Below are 16,035 nucleotides of genomic sequence, written 5' to 3'. Positions count from 1 at the left end.
ATTTTAATTAAATTTTAATTATTTAGATTTAATTTTTGGATATATTTGTATTTTACAGATCAGCATCGTATTCTACAACTCCGCTGCTGCGCATATCGTACCTGTGAGTTTTAATTATTTTTATTTTAATCATGGATTTATGAGAATTTTGAGGTGACAGAACCTTTTCTCAAAGATTATTAATAAATACGAATTTGAATTTGTAATGAAACATGAATGAAAAATAGTATCATGCAGCAATGAAATGTACTATATTATTTATAATATAAAACATTAACAGCAAAGGTGTTTAACGTATGATATTGATACAAAAAATTTTATTCGTGCATATATGACAAATTTTCAATTATATCTCGTTATAGTTAATTATATTTTAATTATAAATTTATGGACATTTATAGAAATTTAATACGAGAACTTATAGATTATAATATATGTTATCTTTTTCTTTTTCAATGCATAATAATTAGATATTTATTTTTCTATACATTTTACATTTAATTGCATTGCTTCAATTTACTGAAGAAAAAATACATATATTTGTTATAATTGCTTGAGATTCAAAAAAAAGGGGGAAAAATTGAAAATGTTCTTATTATACTAAAGCTTACATATTGTTGCAACTGAAAATTGAGTTGTCCCCTAATTTTAGGCAGCTTGAAACTTTTCGTTCGTGTCGCTCCGACAAAAAAGAAATGATGTAAGATTTATGACTTCATCTGGTTATTCAGGTCATCTAAGTTTGAGTTTAGTTGTTTCCCTGTAAATGATACTACGAAGTTTATCGTTAGGATGAGTTGTTCAAACAAAATAACTTTATTGGCACTTTGACCGCAAATTGTTGGACTGCGTAATCTGTTTATTAAATGATTATGTATAACTTCCACGATATCTATTAAAAGACGCGGTAATCTCTCGCGCCAAATATATTTTTCGTAAAGTAAAGCCTTTTATGTGAAAGAGACGCTACAACATTCTTTACAGGAAGTATATTATTAGAATCCTTTACAGGAAGGAGAATGGTTTTTTCCAGAAATAAATCATCGTTAAATAAATTTATGTTATCGAAAAATCCAAATTGGAGGAAACTATAGATTACACTGATATAACAATGATATACTTGATGTGTAAATATAAATATATGTATGCATTTTTCTGTGGGATTTATATCATTCAAATATACATATAAAGAGATATTTTTAATTGCTCGGACATATGAAACAGTTCGTCATTTTAGAACCGCAATAAACGCACACTGAATTCCCTCTACGTGATAAACTTATCAATTCCTCAGTTTATTATTTTATCACACATCCTTTTCCTCTACATACTCAGCAATCATAACTTACAAAAATATTTCTGTCTGATGATGTCATGGTGGAAATTGAGGATTATCTTAGAATAGCAAAATATACTTGATAATTATGGAAATTAATATAAATAATAGTATTCACAAGACTAATATAGCAGCAATGTTATGTTTTTGTCAAGTTTATGTTATTACGATCTCGATATATAATATGTTTCAAATAATTTTGTAAAACCTTTTAAGCTAAAAGGCATGAAAATGAATAAATATATCTATATCTACCCACCTAAAAACAAATAAAGTAAATTTTCATTGGACATTTCATTTTCAACTCACAAAATGATATTGAATGCTATCCTTCCGTGATAGAAAAATAGGGAAGAATAGAGAAGTGTAGAAATGCAATTTAATGCAATATATAAAAGATCTTATTTATTAAATTTTCTTTTTGCTGAAAAATAGATATTGGTATTTGTTCCATATAAAACTTATTACTGCTAATTAAGTACACTGTGCCAAGTTGAACTAGCATAATCAAGCTCGTCCACGCCTTCAGTATCGTCATCATTATATGTTATATATCATTTCCAAGGGGGCTTGTTTTTCTGCTGATCTATTTTTGAAAGCATTCTTTGCGGAAGAGACATATGTCCACTAACATCGTATATATTCTAGTAAGAAAAGTGACATTATTCGTATATATATATATATGTGCGTTGAGTCATCATTAATTATTATGATAAACAAACCTCGGGACTTGGTTGCCACGTGACGCTATCCTCACTCATCATACTCAATTCCTTTTTTAAGTAATGTTTCCGCGGTACTTCTCTGCATTCCAATGGTGGACTCGAAATGCTGCTTCTTGGTTTTGGATCTCTATCTTCCTTTGGTAGCTGCATTTCTGCAATCTGTAAAAAATTTATTGATATTTGTGTTGTGAATACCTTAAATTATCGCCTGCATCTTAATTTTACTTACCATTTTCACATATTTTCGAAGGTCATCCTTCGATTCATTTCCACTGACTAACGGAGTATTTTCGATGGAATTAATAGTTATCACGCTTTCATTTTGATCTTCAAGAGGTGGTGCACTGATCAAATTATGTGTTTCTAACGGCATAGTATGTTTTATTGGTTCTTGAGAAAGTTTAGTATAACAATTTGGCATTGATTCAGATTTTTTAGGATATTTAGAATCAAAATATTTGTTTGTGTAAATTTTTTGAATCGAGGAAATATTATCCATATTACTGCCTGTAATAACATTTTTTTTAAATTCACGCACAAAATTAATACTGTAATCATAATAATTTTGTATGTAAATTCGAGCACATTCTGGGATTAACCTGATATAATATGCAGAGCCTGTTGCCATTGCTTTTGCATAACGGAATGTAATTGCTCCGCAAGTTGAGATTTCGTTGAGCGTTGAGAATTCAAGTGTGTTTCTAGCATAGACGATCTCTGTAAAGCTTGAGCTAATTGTAATTCGCATAATCGTTTTTCCTCTTTATGTTTTTCCTCCAGCAAGTTTATTTCCAAACGGTGTCTAAAAAAAATCCAACACGTATATAACTTAGAAGATTAATTTGTATATATTTTACCCAGTTGCTATAAAAATGTGTATAGTGAACGAACTTATCGATAACATCCTTTATCTTCCTAGCAGCACACTCAGCTATAACTTGTTGCCTTGTTTTCAATTCCTCTAAAAATTCTGACTCGGCATTATCAAGTTGCGTTTGAAATTCTTGCAATTTTGCTCTCACCACCTCGTCAACTTGCTTCTGGTAAACCTCTTGTAATTCTGCTCTGATCTTTTCCTTCTGTTCTGCAACAGACTTGGTTTCATCCTTAGCTAATTTCTGAAACAATAAAGACAAAAATAAAATATATGGCTAATAAAGTAAACTTTAATAAATTATAAGAAATAGATCAACATATGTAATATATTACTTCTGCTCTCTTAGCGTCGTCAATAGATACGAGCAACGATGAATTCTTCTGTTCTAAAATAGAATTTCTATTTATCTCTTCTTTGAGTTTAAGTTGTAAATTTTCTTTTTCTTGCCTGAGCACTATCAACTCGGCTTCACAAGCATCTAGTGCTTTATGAATGACACCCATCTCACTTCGCACTTCACCTCCCCTCAAGCGTTCTTTATTCAATTCTGATTGAACAGTTTTTAATGCCGCTTCATTTTGTTGATTCTTCTCCAACAACGTGTTGAATTCTGTCTTCATCTGTTCACATCTATCTTCTGCTTCTTGCACTAGTGATTTGTAATTTTCTAATTCATCTGCATGAATTTTTAGTAGATCAATCTTCTCTTTGATCATAGTGTCACTCTTCTCTTTATATCCAGCCGCCAAGTCTAAAGCTTTCGATAATTCTCCTTCCAGCCGTTTGACTTGAGTTTGAAATTCTGATATCTCAGATTGATGTTTTTCCGTGATGCTTTGCAAATTAGTTTGAGAATTTTTATGTTCAACCTTTAATATTTCGACTTGTTGCTTTAATTTAGACCAAGATGTATGAAATTGAGATATCAAGACATTTTTTTCATTGTCGACTCTAACTGCTACCGCGACTTTTTCCTGTTGTTCCAGCAAACGTTTCTGAAGTTCTTGAATCAGATGCTCGCAATGCTAAAATAAAAATAAAAAATAATTCTTATGCCATATACTTACATAATATTATATATTTATAATACCTCTCTACGGAATTTCTCCTCTTCTATTTTTATTCTAAGAGTTTCTTCTTGTGATCTAGCTGGATTAGATTCCCAGAAATCCGAAAGTGATAAAAATCGTTGACATTTCCTAAAAAATAAATTTTGTAACAACATAATATTTTCTATATGTTAAAAAAAGTTAATGTGCGATAAAAATATTGTAAGCATATAAATTACCTTAAATTAAGATCTGTATTTGTTCCAACGTGCACAGTACTTTTACCAAAATCAGATTTTTCTTTATCATATAAAGTTTCATTATACTGCGATATTTTACAAAGATTTAAAGGTTCTGTGTTACTACATTGTATAGTTTTCGACGGCATCATACCAGAAAGCTTGGCTGATTCATTGATATGTGATATAGGACCTGTATTTGTAATGGAAGATTTTGGTTGAATATATACACTGCTTGCATCTGCTTCATCTGTCATTAGAACGTTTGGTTCTGCCACTGATTCTTTTGGTTTAGCACTGTCAATTGTGGCTGATACATTAAATAAATGATCTATATTTTTTACATTTCCCATCGTATATCCATTTGATTTTATAACAGGCTGCTGAAGGTTCCGTTCCCATGTCTTAAATCCAGAAATGATTTTGTCAGTCTCACTTGGTTGGAATGAATCATCATATGGCAATGATATATCGGGGAATGCGTCGTTTGCTTTCTTTTGAGAAAAGGCTGACAAAGCATCGGTAAGTTGGACATCTTTGTTCTCCCATTGAAAATCTGATTTTCGACGCGCACCAAGCTTATATTGCGCTTCTCTTTCTTGACTACTTGCGTTATCAACCGTTTGCGTCGATGACATTGGATGAAGTGGCTCATTGCGATATTGATATCCGCCAGTGTTATTTATTCTTTTCGATAATTCTAATTCGGTAGCTTCCATCTCTTGGAGCAACTCGTCAACCTCCGACAGTTCCATCTCCTGCACTATTCTAGAACGGGTATGCAGCAGCTGACCTATCGATGCATTAGATGAATTTGACACAGGTATTGCTGATGGCGAGGAATCGTGGGGTTTGCAAGACAAGTTACTCATACGATCATTCGCTCGAAGAGACAAGTAGGAGTCCTTCGTAGACATGACAGTGGCATGCGAGAGCCCAGTACCACAGGAAGCAGGAGGCACCGCAAAGGAATCGGAGTACGAAGTTAGAGCGTCATGCTTGGTCCGAGTGAGATTATTAGTATTAGTCGAATTAGAGGTAGCAACTGTCGGAAGGTGGAACACAGACCTCACTTCTTTCTTCGGGAAGTTAGTACAGCTCTGCGACGAGTAGCCATTGGGGGTGGAAGGAACGGACAGAGATTTACGCGGCTTCACGGGGGTACTTTGCAAGCTAGCGCCTTGACTTACGGAGAATCTAGTTCTAGGTAGGGTCTGCCGTTGATAAGCAGGGTAGGACGCGCTGCCGTAGACCGGTTGAGAGTCGTTAAGCAAACTGTTGGGTGCGGAAATGTCCAGGCTATTGTCCCTGGACTCGATCGCGGTGATTCGGGACTCCAACGATTGCATATGTCCCACCAGCTCCGAGATAACACCGCCGCTGCAATCCGTTCGGGACGCGTGATTGCTCGAGGTGTCGGAATCGGAAGACGGCACGTGGAATATATCGGGCGGGATCAGGAGCAGGACATCCGTGTCATCGGACTCGCTCATTATCCATCTAAACAGTCGTCCTGCGAGCGGTAGCGAATTGTTAACCACGAATTGCTACCACGGGCCGGTCGATATTTGCAGAGCGCTCGCAAAGCGTTCTGTCATTGATGTTTGTATACAGCGGAGAAGTAGCCCGCGGGACGTGCCGCAGCCAGTTAGGTTAGGTCCAATTTCCCCGCAGCGTGTGTCTACGTATGAAGGTAGAGTAGGCAATACGAAGCGTATTAAGCGTATATTATGTGTCCGAGTAGCGTTTATAAATGGCGATTAATCATTTCCAGTCTGCCGCCAACGAGCTGCGTCGCCAAGATATACACAGCTCCGAAATTTTGTAAACAAGCTTGAATGACACTCACGCGCCACACAGGACAACAATAACGCCCTCATCGGTTCAGTGAACTTGATATTCGTTAGCGGCAGTTAGTGGTAATAGCGGCATATCCCTTCTATAACGTTTTAACTGAAAAATCAGACTATGCTAGTCGACTGAATATGAAGCTGATTCTTCTATTGGATTATAAGTAAGAATATTTCTTCTGCTATGCAGAAGAATCATGTTATTTCGATCAGCTTCATCTTTTTATTAATTATAATTTTTTAATTCTGTGTGGCTCTATATCGAGAGTTCTCCTATGTCGACTCGACATTGCGTTTCGTTCCAGCCATAGTATTAAGATTTGTATATTCTTTGTGGAGCCTTCTATGCGTGTTTTATAATTTGAAAAGAATTAAAACGTTAAAATATTGAAACGAACGGAAGTTATATGATACTGGAAGTTGCCAAATTGATACGGTCTGACTGCGAAATAAAACAAAAATGTGACTCGGACCACAAAGAATTATTATTATGTCAATTTTGAGTATAATTTCATCGATGTTAGTGAGCTTTGATATCGATAATTACTAATAGCGTTGCACACTGATAATTTACCAACTGTCGATATTTTGGGAAACGCGTATTTTAATGAAAAATGAGAAAACCATTTGCAGATTATACTTATTATTTTTTGCTTTATTATATTTACTTAAATATATTTTGTTTGTATTAAAAAAATTTTTTTATTTTGGTTTGTCTTTATGCTGTCATAAATTTTTTTGCTCTTTGCAAAATTTTCTTTTATGTAACATTAACATGCCTTTTTTTAGATAGGATCACAGAAAATCGATAAAGTTGAAGAATGAGTAATAATTAAATTATGTATTTAATAAAAAAGCAGTTATGGATTTAAATTGAATTAATTTAATATTTATATTTATTTAATTACATAAATTATAAAGTTTAGAAATCAGTAGTTATAAATAACCTTTATCATGGATTAAAAAATATTGTAATTCACAATGAGAATCCCAGAAAGTATGCAGTAGAATCGATATGCCAAAACAATAAAAATAGTGAAACGTAATAAAATATGTCATATAATACCTACATATGTATAAGTTTCAGCAATCCAATTTTTTGTCAGAATTGAGATCGTTAGTATCACGAGAAACTTTGCGATTAGTTGATATTTCCAACGCAATTTTTAATAAAATATTTATGCCAATCTTTTATAAACATAATTTATTTTTAAAATAAAAAATTTCAATTTCTTGATTATTTATAAGCTGTATATCTATTATTATTTTTTTAGCATTAATTGTTCGTATCGTATATAGCGTGCATATACCCATATTATGTGGATCTAGGCGTCATCTTGATTCGTCAAAGTTACTTTAACATTAGAGCTCTTGAATGTGCAGTCGTATATCGATGCGTCACAGTGAGACGCATAAAATGTCATGTCAATATATCGGCACACGGCATTCGCGACGTTAAATTGAAGAGACGGTGAAAATTCCTACAGAATATCCATGCTATAAAAATATAAATAACTATATTTAGATAAGAATGCAATATTTTTTATGAAGTAAAAGGAGAAAAGGAAAAATTCGACACATTTTCAAATCTAAATTAAGTTTTTTTAAGAAATTTTACTTTGTATAGAATAAATATTATTATCAATTTTTACTAATTTAAATAAAGCCGAGCATATTATGGAGGACTGTTTTAAGGATGATAAGGAAAAGAGAATTGAACGTTCGTATAATTTTTACGATTCGTGCAATTTTTAATAACTTTATTTTATTCTTTATCTGTTGTTTATTATAGGTGGATAAAGAAAGATTGCTTAGCCTTTCATTAATAGAATTTGATATAAAGAACTTTGATTACGACACGTAATCAAGTTATGAGTTTCTTTCTCTTATTTTTTGTGCGTTAGGCTTACTACTCATCATGATTTACTCATTATAGCATTTCGGGAATAAGCATCGATTATAAAAAGAACAAAGATAAAAGGCATTCTTCAACATATCGCTTTATTAAGTTTTCATAATGCAAATGCGCTTTTTCTCAATCGACTACAATATTTACTTCATTTTTAAGTAATATTATACACCTGCTTAAGGTACACTGTGAAACGTCTTGTGTCGCGTGCACTCTCGTATCGTGTTGCGAAATATACGCGTGTGGCGAAAGAGAAAGAGAGAGAAAGAGAGACAGACGCAGAAGCTTTTTTATGGTATTATGAATATCACATTAGGCTATACCACGTATCTATAACAGCGTCAATCTTCGACCATGAAATATATGATGGATGCAGTAAAAAGTACTCGATCGTTTATTTGACGCATTTCAATAATCAATTAAAAAATCATCCAGCTTACACATTGACATCTTAAATTTATAACAAGCTTTCGAAAATTGATATTTTATTTCGAGCATAAATTGCTGCATTAATTAAAAGTCCAAATAACTCGTTCTAATATTAATTACTGATCAGCCTTGTCCTATATATGCTTGTGCTACATATATTTTTGTGCCAAACACACGTGTGGAAAAATTTAATTGATTTATGTCATAAATTTCTATCGAAAAAACAATGTCTTAATTGTGATAGATTATCCCTAAAATTTTCACCCCTTCGGTTTTATCCAGAAAGCATACAATAAAAATTAATATATGCAAACTGAATAATTAATGGCAGCTTTCACGATATTAATTTAATGTAACGAACGATCGAATAATTTCTAATGCAACTTCTAGTGCGTCATCTAACTACCAGGAGCTGCTATTATCCTGTTAAAGAGCTCGCGTAAATTAACAAGAAAATGTCACGTATGCTTACCAATAATAATTACAGTTTCTTCAACTTTATTTCGTTAACCCTTAAGTAAGCATCGTTAACCCGTAATGTTGTGTTGAAAAAGGTGCAACTTATTCTGTCATTAATTGATTATTGTAATTCATATGACACAGTATATAAAATACGGGCTTACATATTGCAAATAAAGAATCTTTCTTTATGACAACATTTGATTTAATAAATAAATTATGGATGAAAAATTTAATTTTCTGCATTTACTGAGCTAAGGAGTACATCCCCCAGAGCTTAAAGTACAATTCCAGAGTACTCATGTATTAGGAAGGGTGAAATTTTACTTTCTCGTCGCAGAGTTTCAATTCATGATCATAACTTTTTCTGAACCGTGTTGTATAATCGGTCCTTATTTATTTTCCTTGTTTTGTTTCCGTAAAAAGTTTTATAATTATAAACAAAATAATAAAAGCTGTTTAAATATTTGATATTGCAAAGCCTCCTAATTAGCGCACCAATTAGTGCCACGCTTGAAAATCTGTGTTCATTCTATGAAAATTTCCTTAAAATATCAGGTTTTAAAAAGAGCTCAGATTTTAAAGTAGGACATATCCTTGCACACTTAAAAATTCGCTATACTTCTTATAAATTAATAAAATATATCACAAAAAGGGTTCGATATCAAAAAGGGATTATTATATTGATACAATATAATAGAATGCAATAAAAGATAAGATATTTATAGAATACGTTACAATTGTTAGGGGAATGCTCTAGTCTAATAAAAAAGAAGCTGAAGATGCTAATACATAATGCTGCAATTTGATAAAGCTATTCGCGAGACAAGTGGTCTGTGCCTCCGTGTCATACATATATAAGTCTCTACTTAGGGGTTAACGGCAATAATCACACTCCAAGCATGTGCACGGAGAGAGAGAGCTCTCGCGATTCACTCGAAAAATGCAGCCGACGCAAGTTTGAACAACGCAAGGGATATAGGCATATGCGTGTGTATACATGTACGTGCGTGCGCGCGATGACACGCGGCGCCCGAACGCGTGTTAGCATTTCGCATGAAGTTTGCATTCGAGGCACCGCTGTGTATCCGAAGCTTATGCGGAAGTTCCTGCATATAAACCGCGCGTCGGCAGGGTAAATATTCAGGCTTGGCATCACGATACGATTTACAACAATCAACACGACACGCTCCCGCGCGCGAACACTGATTAACTTTATTACTTAATGATAAGGTTAAATGGTAACGAAATACGTAGCCCGTCGCACGCGCGTCATTAGGGAACAATGGAAAAATAAATTGATGATTATCGGCGCGATACTTTACGTAAACTATTGTATTTACGTTAATTATTACGTTTCGCCGATGCTGGTGATGGCAGATTCTTTAACGAAATTGAAGTCACTTTTCTCTTAGCGAAAACTTGCAGTGATTTAATATTATGTATTTATTATTAGACATATTTAAGATAAAAAATTAAAAGATTCAGGCACGGTTAGATTCATTTTAGAACGACTATAGTTTATTTTAATAGATCTCAAAGAGATTTTGATTATTAGGACTTTATTTGAAACTTATCCGTAAAAATCCAAGATAAATGATCACTGAATTGAAATAAATGTGTGATTGGTTCTGAGAAAAAAAATCTAAGTTTTCGTTAACAAAAAAAATGAACTCCAAGTCCATCGAATCAACAATTGTTGTCAAGATTTGCGGTAACAGTAGGACATTCTGCGCATCAATGACTGCCACCAAATTTATGCGTTGTTGGATCGTATACCGTTAAAAATCGTTGCAACTTTCACGAAACCGCGATTTATTTACGGCGGCGGATATAGTATAGCGACGGATCCTTGTCTTCTGTATGCTATACAATCATAAGACTACCGAGATACGGACACTCGATGACTACTTAGGACATACGATTTTATAATCTTACTCGTATTAAAACCGATAAATATATTTATATATATGTATATCTATACAGTACAAATCACATTCTGCATTCCCCACCGCTTCCCTGACGGCCGTAATAACATATTAACGTACAACACTTTACGTAATTACTGTATACGATAACGAGATGTGCGGCAATCGACTATCGGCTTTATTGCCGCGTTGGAGTTTGCGAAACTTTCTGGTGTTACGGGTGCTACGTGTATCATACGTATCGATATTCCAAATTGGCAAAGGACGCGTAAAATAAAATAATTGACATTCCGAGACTGTTACAGCGAAACAACTAGATTAGAATACATCGATTCGAAAGATTGTTCTCTCCTGTTGTTCCCTACTCTCGTATCTTTTAAAGACGATGATTCGAATATTCTTTAATCGAAAATGGCATTTTGGAGATCAGTCAATTTCGACTTTTCACTGAGCAAATTGTTCATATACTTGGCAGTTGCTAAAGCATGTACATATATTTTTTTATAACTTTTAATTTATTCATAATTGCTATCGTTTATTTCAATGTGTCTCGTTTATTTTATACCGTCAATTTTTTATGTTTGAGAGTGTTTTATAATTTTCGTACTTTCTAAAGGTCGATTCAGACACAGCCGTGCCGTACCCGTACCGTATCACGGACAGAAACATTAGACAAGGATTCCTATTGTCTCCATCCTTGTCTAATGTGTCTCCAGCCTTGTCTAATGTTAACGATACGGATACGGTACGGGTACGGCACGGCTGTGTCTGAATCGACCCTAAATCGGCAAAAACAGCAAGTAGTTATTAATGGGATTACTTTACTAGATTGCGATATAATTGTCAAATGAAGGAAGACATAGCTGTTCTGAACGGGGTTAGATCAAAAGTACGCATGTAGATAAACAAAAAAGTGCGATATAACAATGTCACTATGCATTTCGTACGCATCGTTTACAGAATTTCCGAAAAATGAAAAATAATGCGATGCGAAATATATCTAACATACAGATTTCAACTTTCGTACATTCTATATGAATTATCACAATCAAGCAATAGAATACATTGTATATTTTTTAATTATATATATATATATATATAAATTACAATAAAATATGTATCGAATTTATTGCACAAACTGAATTCAACGTTCCTTACAAACATTTTATAATTATCACTAAACTTTTAAGCATTTACTTAATTAATGCGTAATGTTATATCTTTTTGATTAGCAGTTGCATTGTATAAACGCAAATATTATTCTCAACGGTATTGCTTCTTCTTACAATCGTGTGTGATCTTTATAAATATAATTGCGACAAACGTCGAAGTGTCACTAATACATACAATGCGTATTTTATGGCGATATAACATCTATCTGTCGAAGGCAATCTATATTTCTCTGAACGGCATTTTTCTAGCGGAACGCAATGAATACACTCCATATTTCTAGAATCATATACACATGAAAGAAAAATATTTGTCGTGAGCTCGACGTTGGAATACTTTTCAGCGCGTCGCGCGCGTGAAGGATGCGAAAAGACCGGCCGGAAACGAATGGACGAAAAGGTTCGGGGAGGAAAAGAACGAAAAAAAAAAAAAAAGAAAAACACGGGGGAACCCCACGACTCTCGATGAGGAGCTCGCGGCGAAAAGATCTTCCGATCGGCTGCGGTGTGCAACAGTCAGCAGGCAGGACAGCTCACGAGTGGACAACGAGAGTTTCGAAGTACAATCGATAGGTCCGCTGGCCGATCTCTTCTCTTCCCGGGAATAACTCTACCCCGCTCACTACTTCCTGCGAGACTGCTCGTCTAGCAGTCTAGCAGTCTAGCAGCAGTGACCCCGCTAGCTGGCAGGAATCTTCCGAACGAACGATCAATAATCTGAAGCGACGAGAGAGAGAGAGAGAGAGAGAGAGAGAGAGAGAGAGAGAGAGAGAGAGAGAGAGAGAGAGAGGGGGGGGGAGAGGGAGAGCGACATCGACAACGGCATTTCCGTGTAAAACGAGCAAAAACACCGTCAAGTACAGAAAACAAAGGGCTCGGAGAGCGTGGGAAAAAAATGGCGAGCTGCGCGCTGTCAGCCGGAAGTATTACGCGAAGGAGCTCTCGTGCTGCGTTCGACATTCCGAGTTTCGTTTCGATGTCTGCGCTGTCGATACGGCACTGTCGAGAACTCGATGGTAACGGAATTGCTGCAATGCTTGCGCCGACTTGGGTCATAAATTAGAGTAACTTTCGGGAGAAGGAAGTTACTTTTGGGTATGGTTAAATAAAGCGTGTTCTCTAAATTAGACATCCTTAAAAATAGCACCCGAACATCGCGAATAACCATTTGGAGTACAGAAAGGACAGTCTTTGCATTTTGTAAATGGCACAGGTATTTCTCGTGTCAAATTATATTTTTATATTTTACACTATTTCAGCTTTTGTTTGCTTATGTACTTAGTGACTCTAGCATATTCCTCTCCTTCGTTGCGTTTCCAATTTTTTTTCTGTTTACTATTTTTAAAATTGTGTCTCTATCACATCTACGTATACGTGCGCTTAATAAAACATGGGTGAAGACGAAAAACATGCATGAACTATAAAAATCAGTCTGAGACAGATATGCTTTTCTGAACGTTCAAAATATATTTACCAAGGATAACTGGGTCATACGTGACTCCCGATACGAAATTTCATTTTTATCGATAAAGAGTGCAGAATATATACTCAAATTCTATCTGCGCTTTGTTTAAAGAAAGATGAAATTATTAAAAACGTGTGACGGCATTGGATTGGTACAATATCTGAAATGCTTAAGTTAATTTTTTACAATATACAACACATACACACACACACACACACACACACACACACACACACACACACACACACACACACCCGTCTTCGTCTATATCATATATATAAACAACTATATACATATGCTTCTTGTCTTTATCCATTTTAAAATATTATTTGCGTCTTAGCATTATAATAAGTAAAATATATTTAATTAATTTAAGTTCATTTAAGTTCATTCACAATTACGATATTTTAATAATGAAAACGAGAATAAAACGCCAAGAGAAAGCTTAAGCTGGCATAATGGTTAATGTAAAGTGACATCAGAGGCGAGGGAATCTATTAAAATATTCGCGACCAAATGCATCGTTATAAACACACGTATATTATATTATAATTATAAAAAAAGATATTCTAGATAAAGTTAGGTTCTTCGAGATAAATGTGTAATTAATCGCGTTTAAGACTTTTAAATTCATAAATTGCATCGAGCGCATTCGTCTGTCACACGCGACACTCGAAACATAGTATTTCTTTCTGAAATAATTTCACGTTCGCTATCAATAGCAACGGGGGAAATATTTCAGACGGGGTATGCCACTGTACGTCCTGTCACGATTAAGCGCGCAGGTCTTTTAATGCAGGCGGTTTTCCGACACGACGTCCACGGATAGCGGTAGCATGTTTTGCGGTACAGATATTTATGTAGCAGCTTGCGCCAAGCTACATCGCATATAAATACGTAAGGAAGGTGTTATCGGCTGTGCGGTGCGGGCCAGAGTTCTTGACACCACTGAAAGATAACCGCCAGCTCCGATAGCCCATACGGAGTACGGTATCCGTGGGTTCTGACGTCCCGCCGGTTCCGGATGAAACTTAGATCACTTCCTCGTCGCGCGCGCGCGAAAGGAAGAGAGCGAGAGCGAGAGAGAGAGAGAGGGAGAGAGATAGAGGGAGCGTTCCCGAAGATAAACTCCCGGAGATAAACTCGAGGATCTTGGAAAACCACGGCAAGACCGATGGCTACGCTGTCTCCGTAGCGCATCGAGCCTCGATTCCCAACTTCGCCCCCTGGCATCCGACCATCCCCCTCCCCCCTCCCCCCCTCCCCCACTCGATCCGTGCTTGTCTCCTATTCAAACGGGGGCCGTATCTCCCGAAATGCATCGAGCCGAGGTATTTGCAGTATATCGCTCTTGCGCCCCCGCCCCTCGCCGTCGCCGTCAGTCTTGTTTGGCACCGTGGCGGCCGGGGCCTGTGTGTGGGGAGAAATCGCCACGTCGGGATTTTTCGAACTAGCACGCCCGGACGCGGGCGCCTGGCCGGATTTTGTGCGCTGGCACACTTGCATAATGTCACACATCCTTTACGCTCGATCGCTCGCCCTTTTGTGGCGGCAAACGTAACGCGTAATGCGCAACGCCCTTTTTCGCCCTTTTTCGCAATATACCGGGCTTTGGAATCGACGCGACGTCGTATTTCACGTCGCATTTCCGATCGACGGCAATTGTACGGATTATGCTGGTACCATCATGATATTGCGGGGCGTATCTGTATCACTGTTGACTGCAGTCCCATTACTGTTAATTGCTATTCTCTATGATATCTCAATCGTAGGATATAGTCCGTTATTGCTCGTTTGAGGATTGTAGATTTTCCCCAATAGATTTTTACAACGTTTTGTGTGTGTGTGTGTGTGTGTGTGTGTGTGTGTGTGTGTATGTGTGTGTGTGTGTGTGTAGCGCCACCGTTAGATTGATTCGGCTGTGAAGTTGGGACGGTTGGATTAATCGTGGATAGCTTGTTGATGTAGCCTGTTAATGGACAGTTTAGCGTTTAAAAGCGCTATACTGCTAGCTGCTTTATAGTTTGCTGCACTTTTCACGGCGTTCAGAAGAATTAATCTTTCAGCACACTCCCTATTACTTTTTAATCGGAATCCGAATGCGAGAAATTTTGTTGATTATTTCAAAAGTAGGTGATTTCATCAGCAGGATACTTATTGCGAGTGACGGCTTCCATATTTTTAATGAGCCAATTTTCTCTAATTTTAAAAAATCTGTAGCAAAGTAATTAGTCGGCGAAATTAGATCTATAATACATCGCAGTTACATCCAAATATTCTTAAATATCCTAAAAATATCGGATCGTCAAAATGTGTTCGCCAAAAATATTTTTGCATTTCTGAATAGAGTATTTATAGGGGGCTATAATCTTAGTGCACGATAAAATATGAGAAATATTTTCATGAATTCAATTTTTTTTGCAACAACGAAACGTTTACTGGTTTGAAGAAGTTATCAAACCATTATGATCGTAACGTTGGCAAACGTCTACGATCACTTCGTCCATTGTAATATGCCAAGTAGCTACGCTGTATAGACGGTTGCCACATTCTACCGGCTATAAATTGGAAATAGTTTTGTCAAACCACGTAGTAAGCAC

At 35.8% G+C, this 16,035-nt stretch overlaps 1 protein-coding gene and 1 long non-coding RNA gene across 2 annotated transcripts; one reads left to right on the top strand and one right to left on the bottom strand.

Moving 5' to 3' along the window:
• Positions 1–1,726: 1,726 nt before the first annotated feature.
• On the bottom strand, positions 1,727–6,065 carry Cnb (centriole duplication and spindle assembly protein centrobin). Its single transcript, XM_071706255.1, has 8 exons — positions 4,227–6,065; positions 4,029–4,137; positions 3,271–3,963; positions 2,953–3,179; positions 2,661–2,863; positions 2,291–2,568; positions 2,059–2,220; positions 1,727–1,980 (listed from the first exon to the last, which is right to left on the bottom strand). The coding sequence occupies exons 1-8, from the start codon at positions 5,717–5,719 to the stop codon at positions 1,891–1,893; spliced, it is 3,255 nt and encodes a 1,084-aa protein (XP_071562356.1). The 5' UTR covers positions 5,720–6,065; the 3' UTR covers positions 1,727–1,890.
• LOC139772531 (uncharacterized) lies at positions 5,784–9,109 on the top strand. Its single transcript, XR_011718157.1, has 2 exons — positions 5,784–5,919; positions 6,001–9,109. It is a non-coding gene; the product is annotated as an uncharacterized lncRNA (long non-coding RNA).
• Positions 9,110–16,035: the final 6,926 nt, after the last annotated feature.

Source organism: Temnothorax nylanderi, unplaced genomic scaffold (genome assembly GCF_030848795.1).
Source record: "Temnothorax nylanderi isolate EJ_2023f unplaced genomic scaffold, tnyl_v1.0 TNYL_tig0051_pilon, whole genome shotgun sequence".
In the NCBI taxonomy this organism is placed as follows: Eukaryota; Metazoa; Arthropoda; class Insecta; order Hymenoptera; family Formicidae; genus Temnothorax; species Temnothorax nylanderi.
Note: the sequence above shows the minus strand (reverse complement) of the source record. Positions and strands in the feature narration are given on the sequence as shown.

Bases quoted from the DNA above. Each gene is read 5' to 3' on its own strand.
- Cnb (XM_071706255.1), bottom strand. From the start codon at position 5,719: ATGAGCGAGTCCGATGACACGGATGTCCTGCTCCTGATCCCGCCCGAT. The intron at 2,864-2,952 runs GTTCGTTCACTA...GATTTTTTTTAG, and splicing joins ATAAAGGATGTTATCGATAA to ACACCGTTTGGAAATAAACT. The intron at 2,221-2,290 runs GTAAGTAAAATT...AATTTTTTACAG, and splicing joins TTCGAAAATATGTGAAAATG to ATTGCAGAAATGCAGCTACC.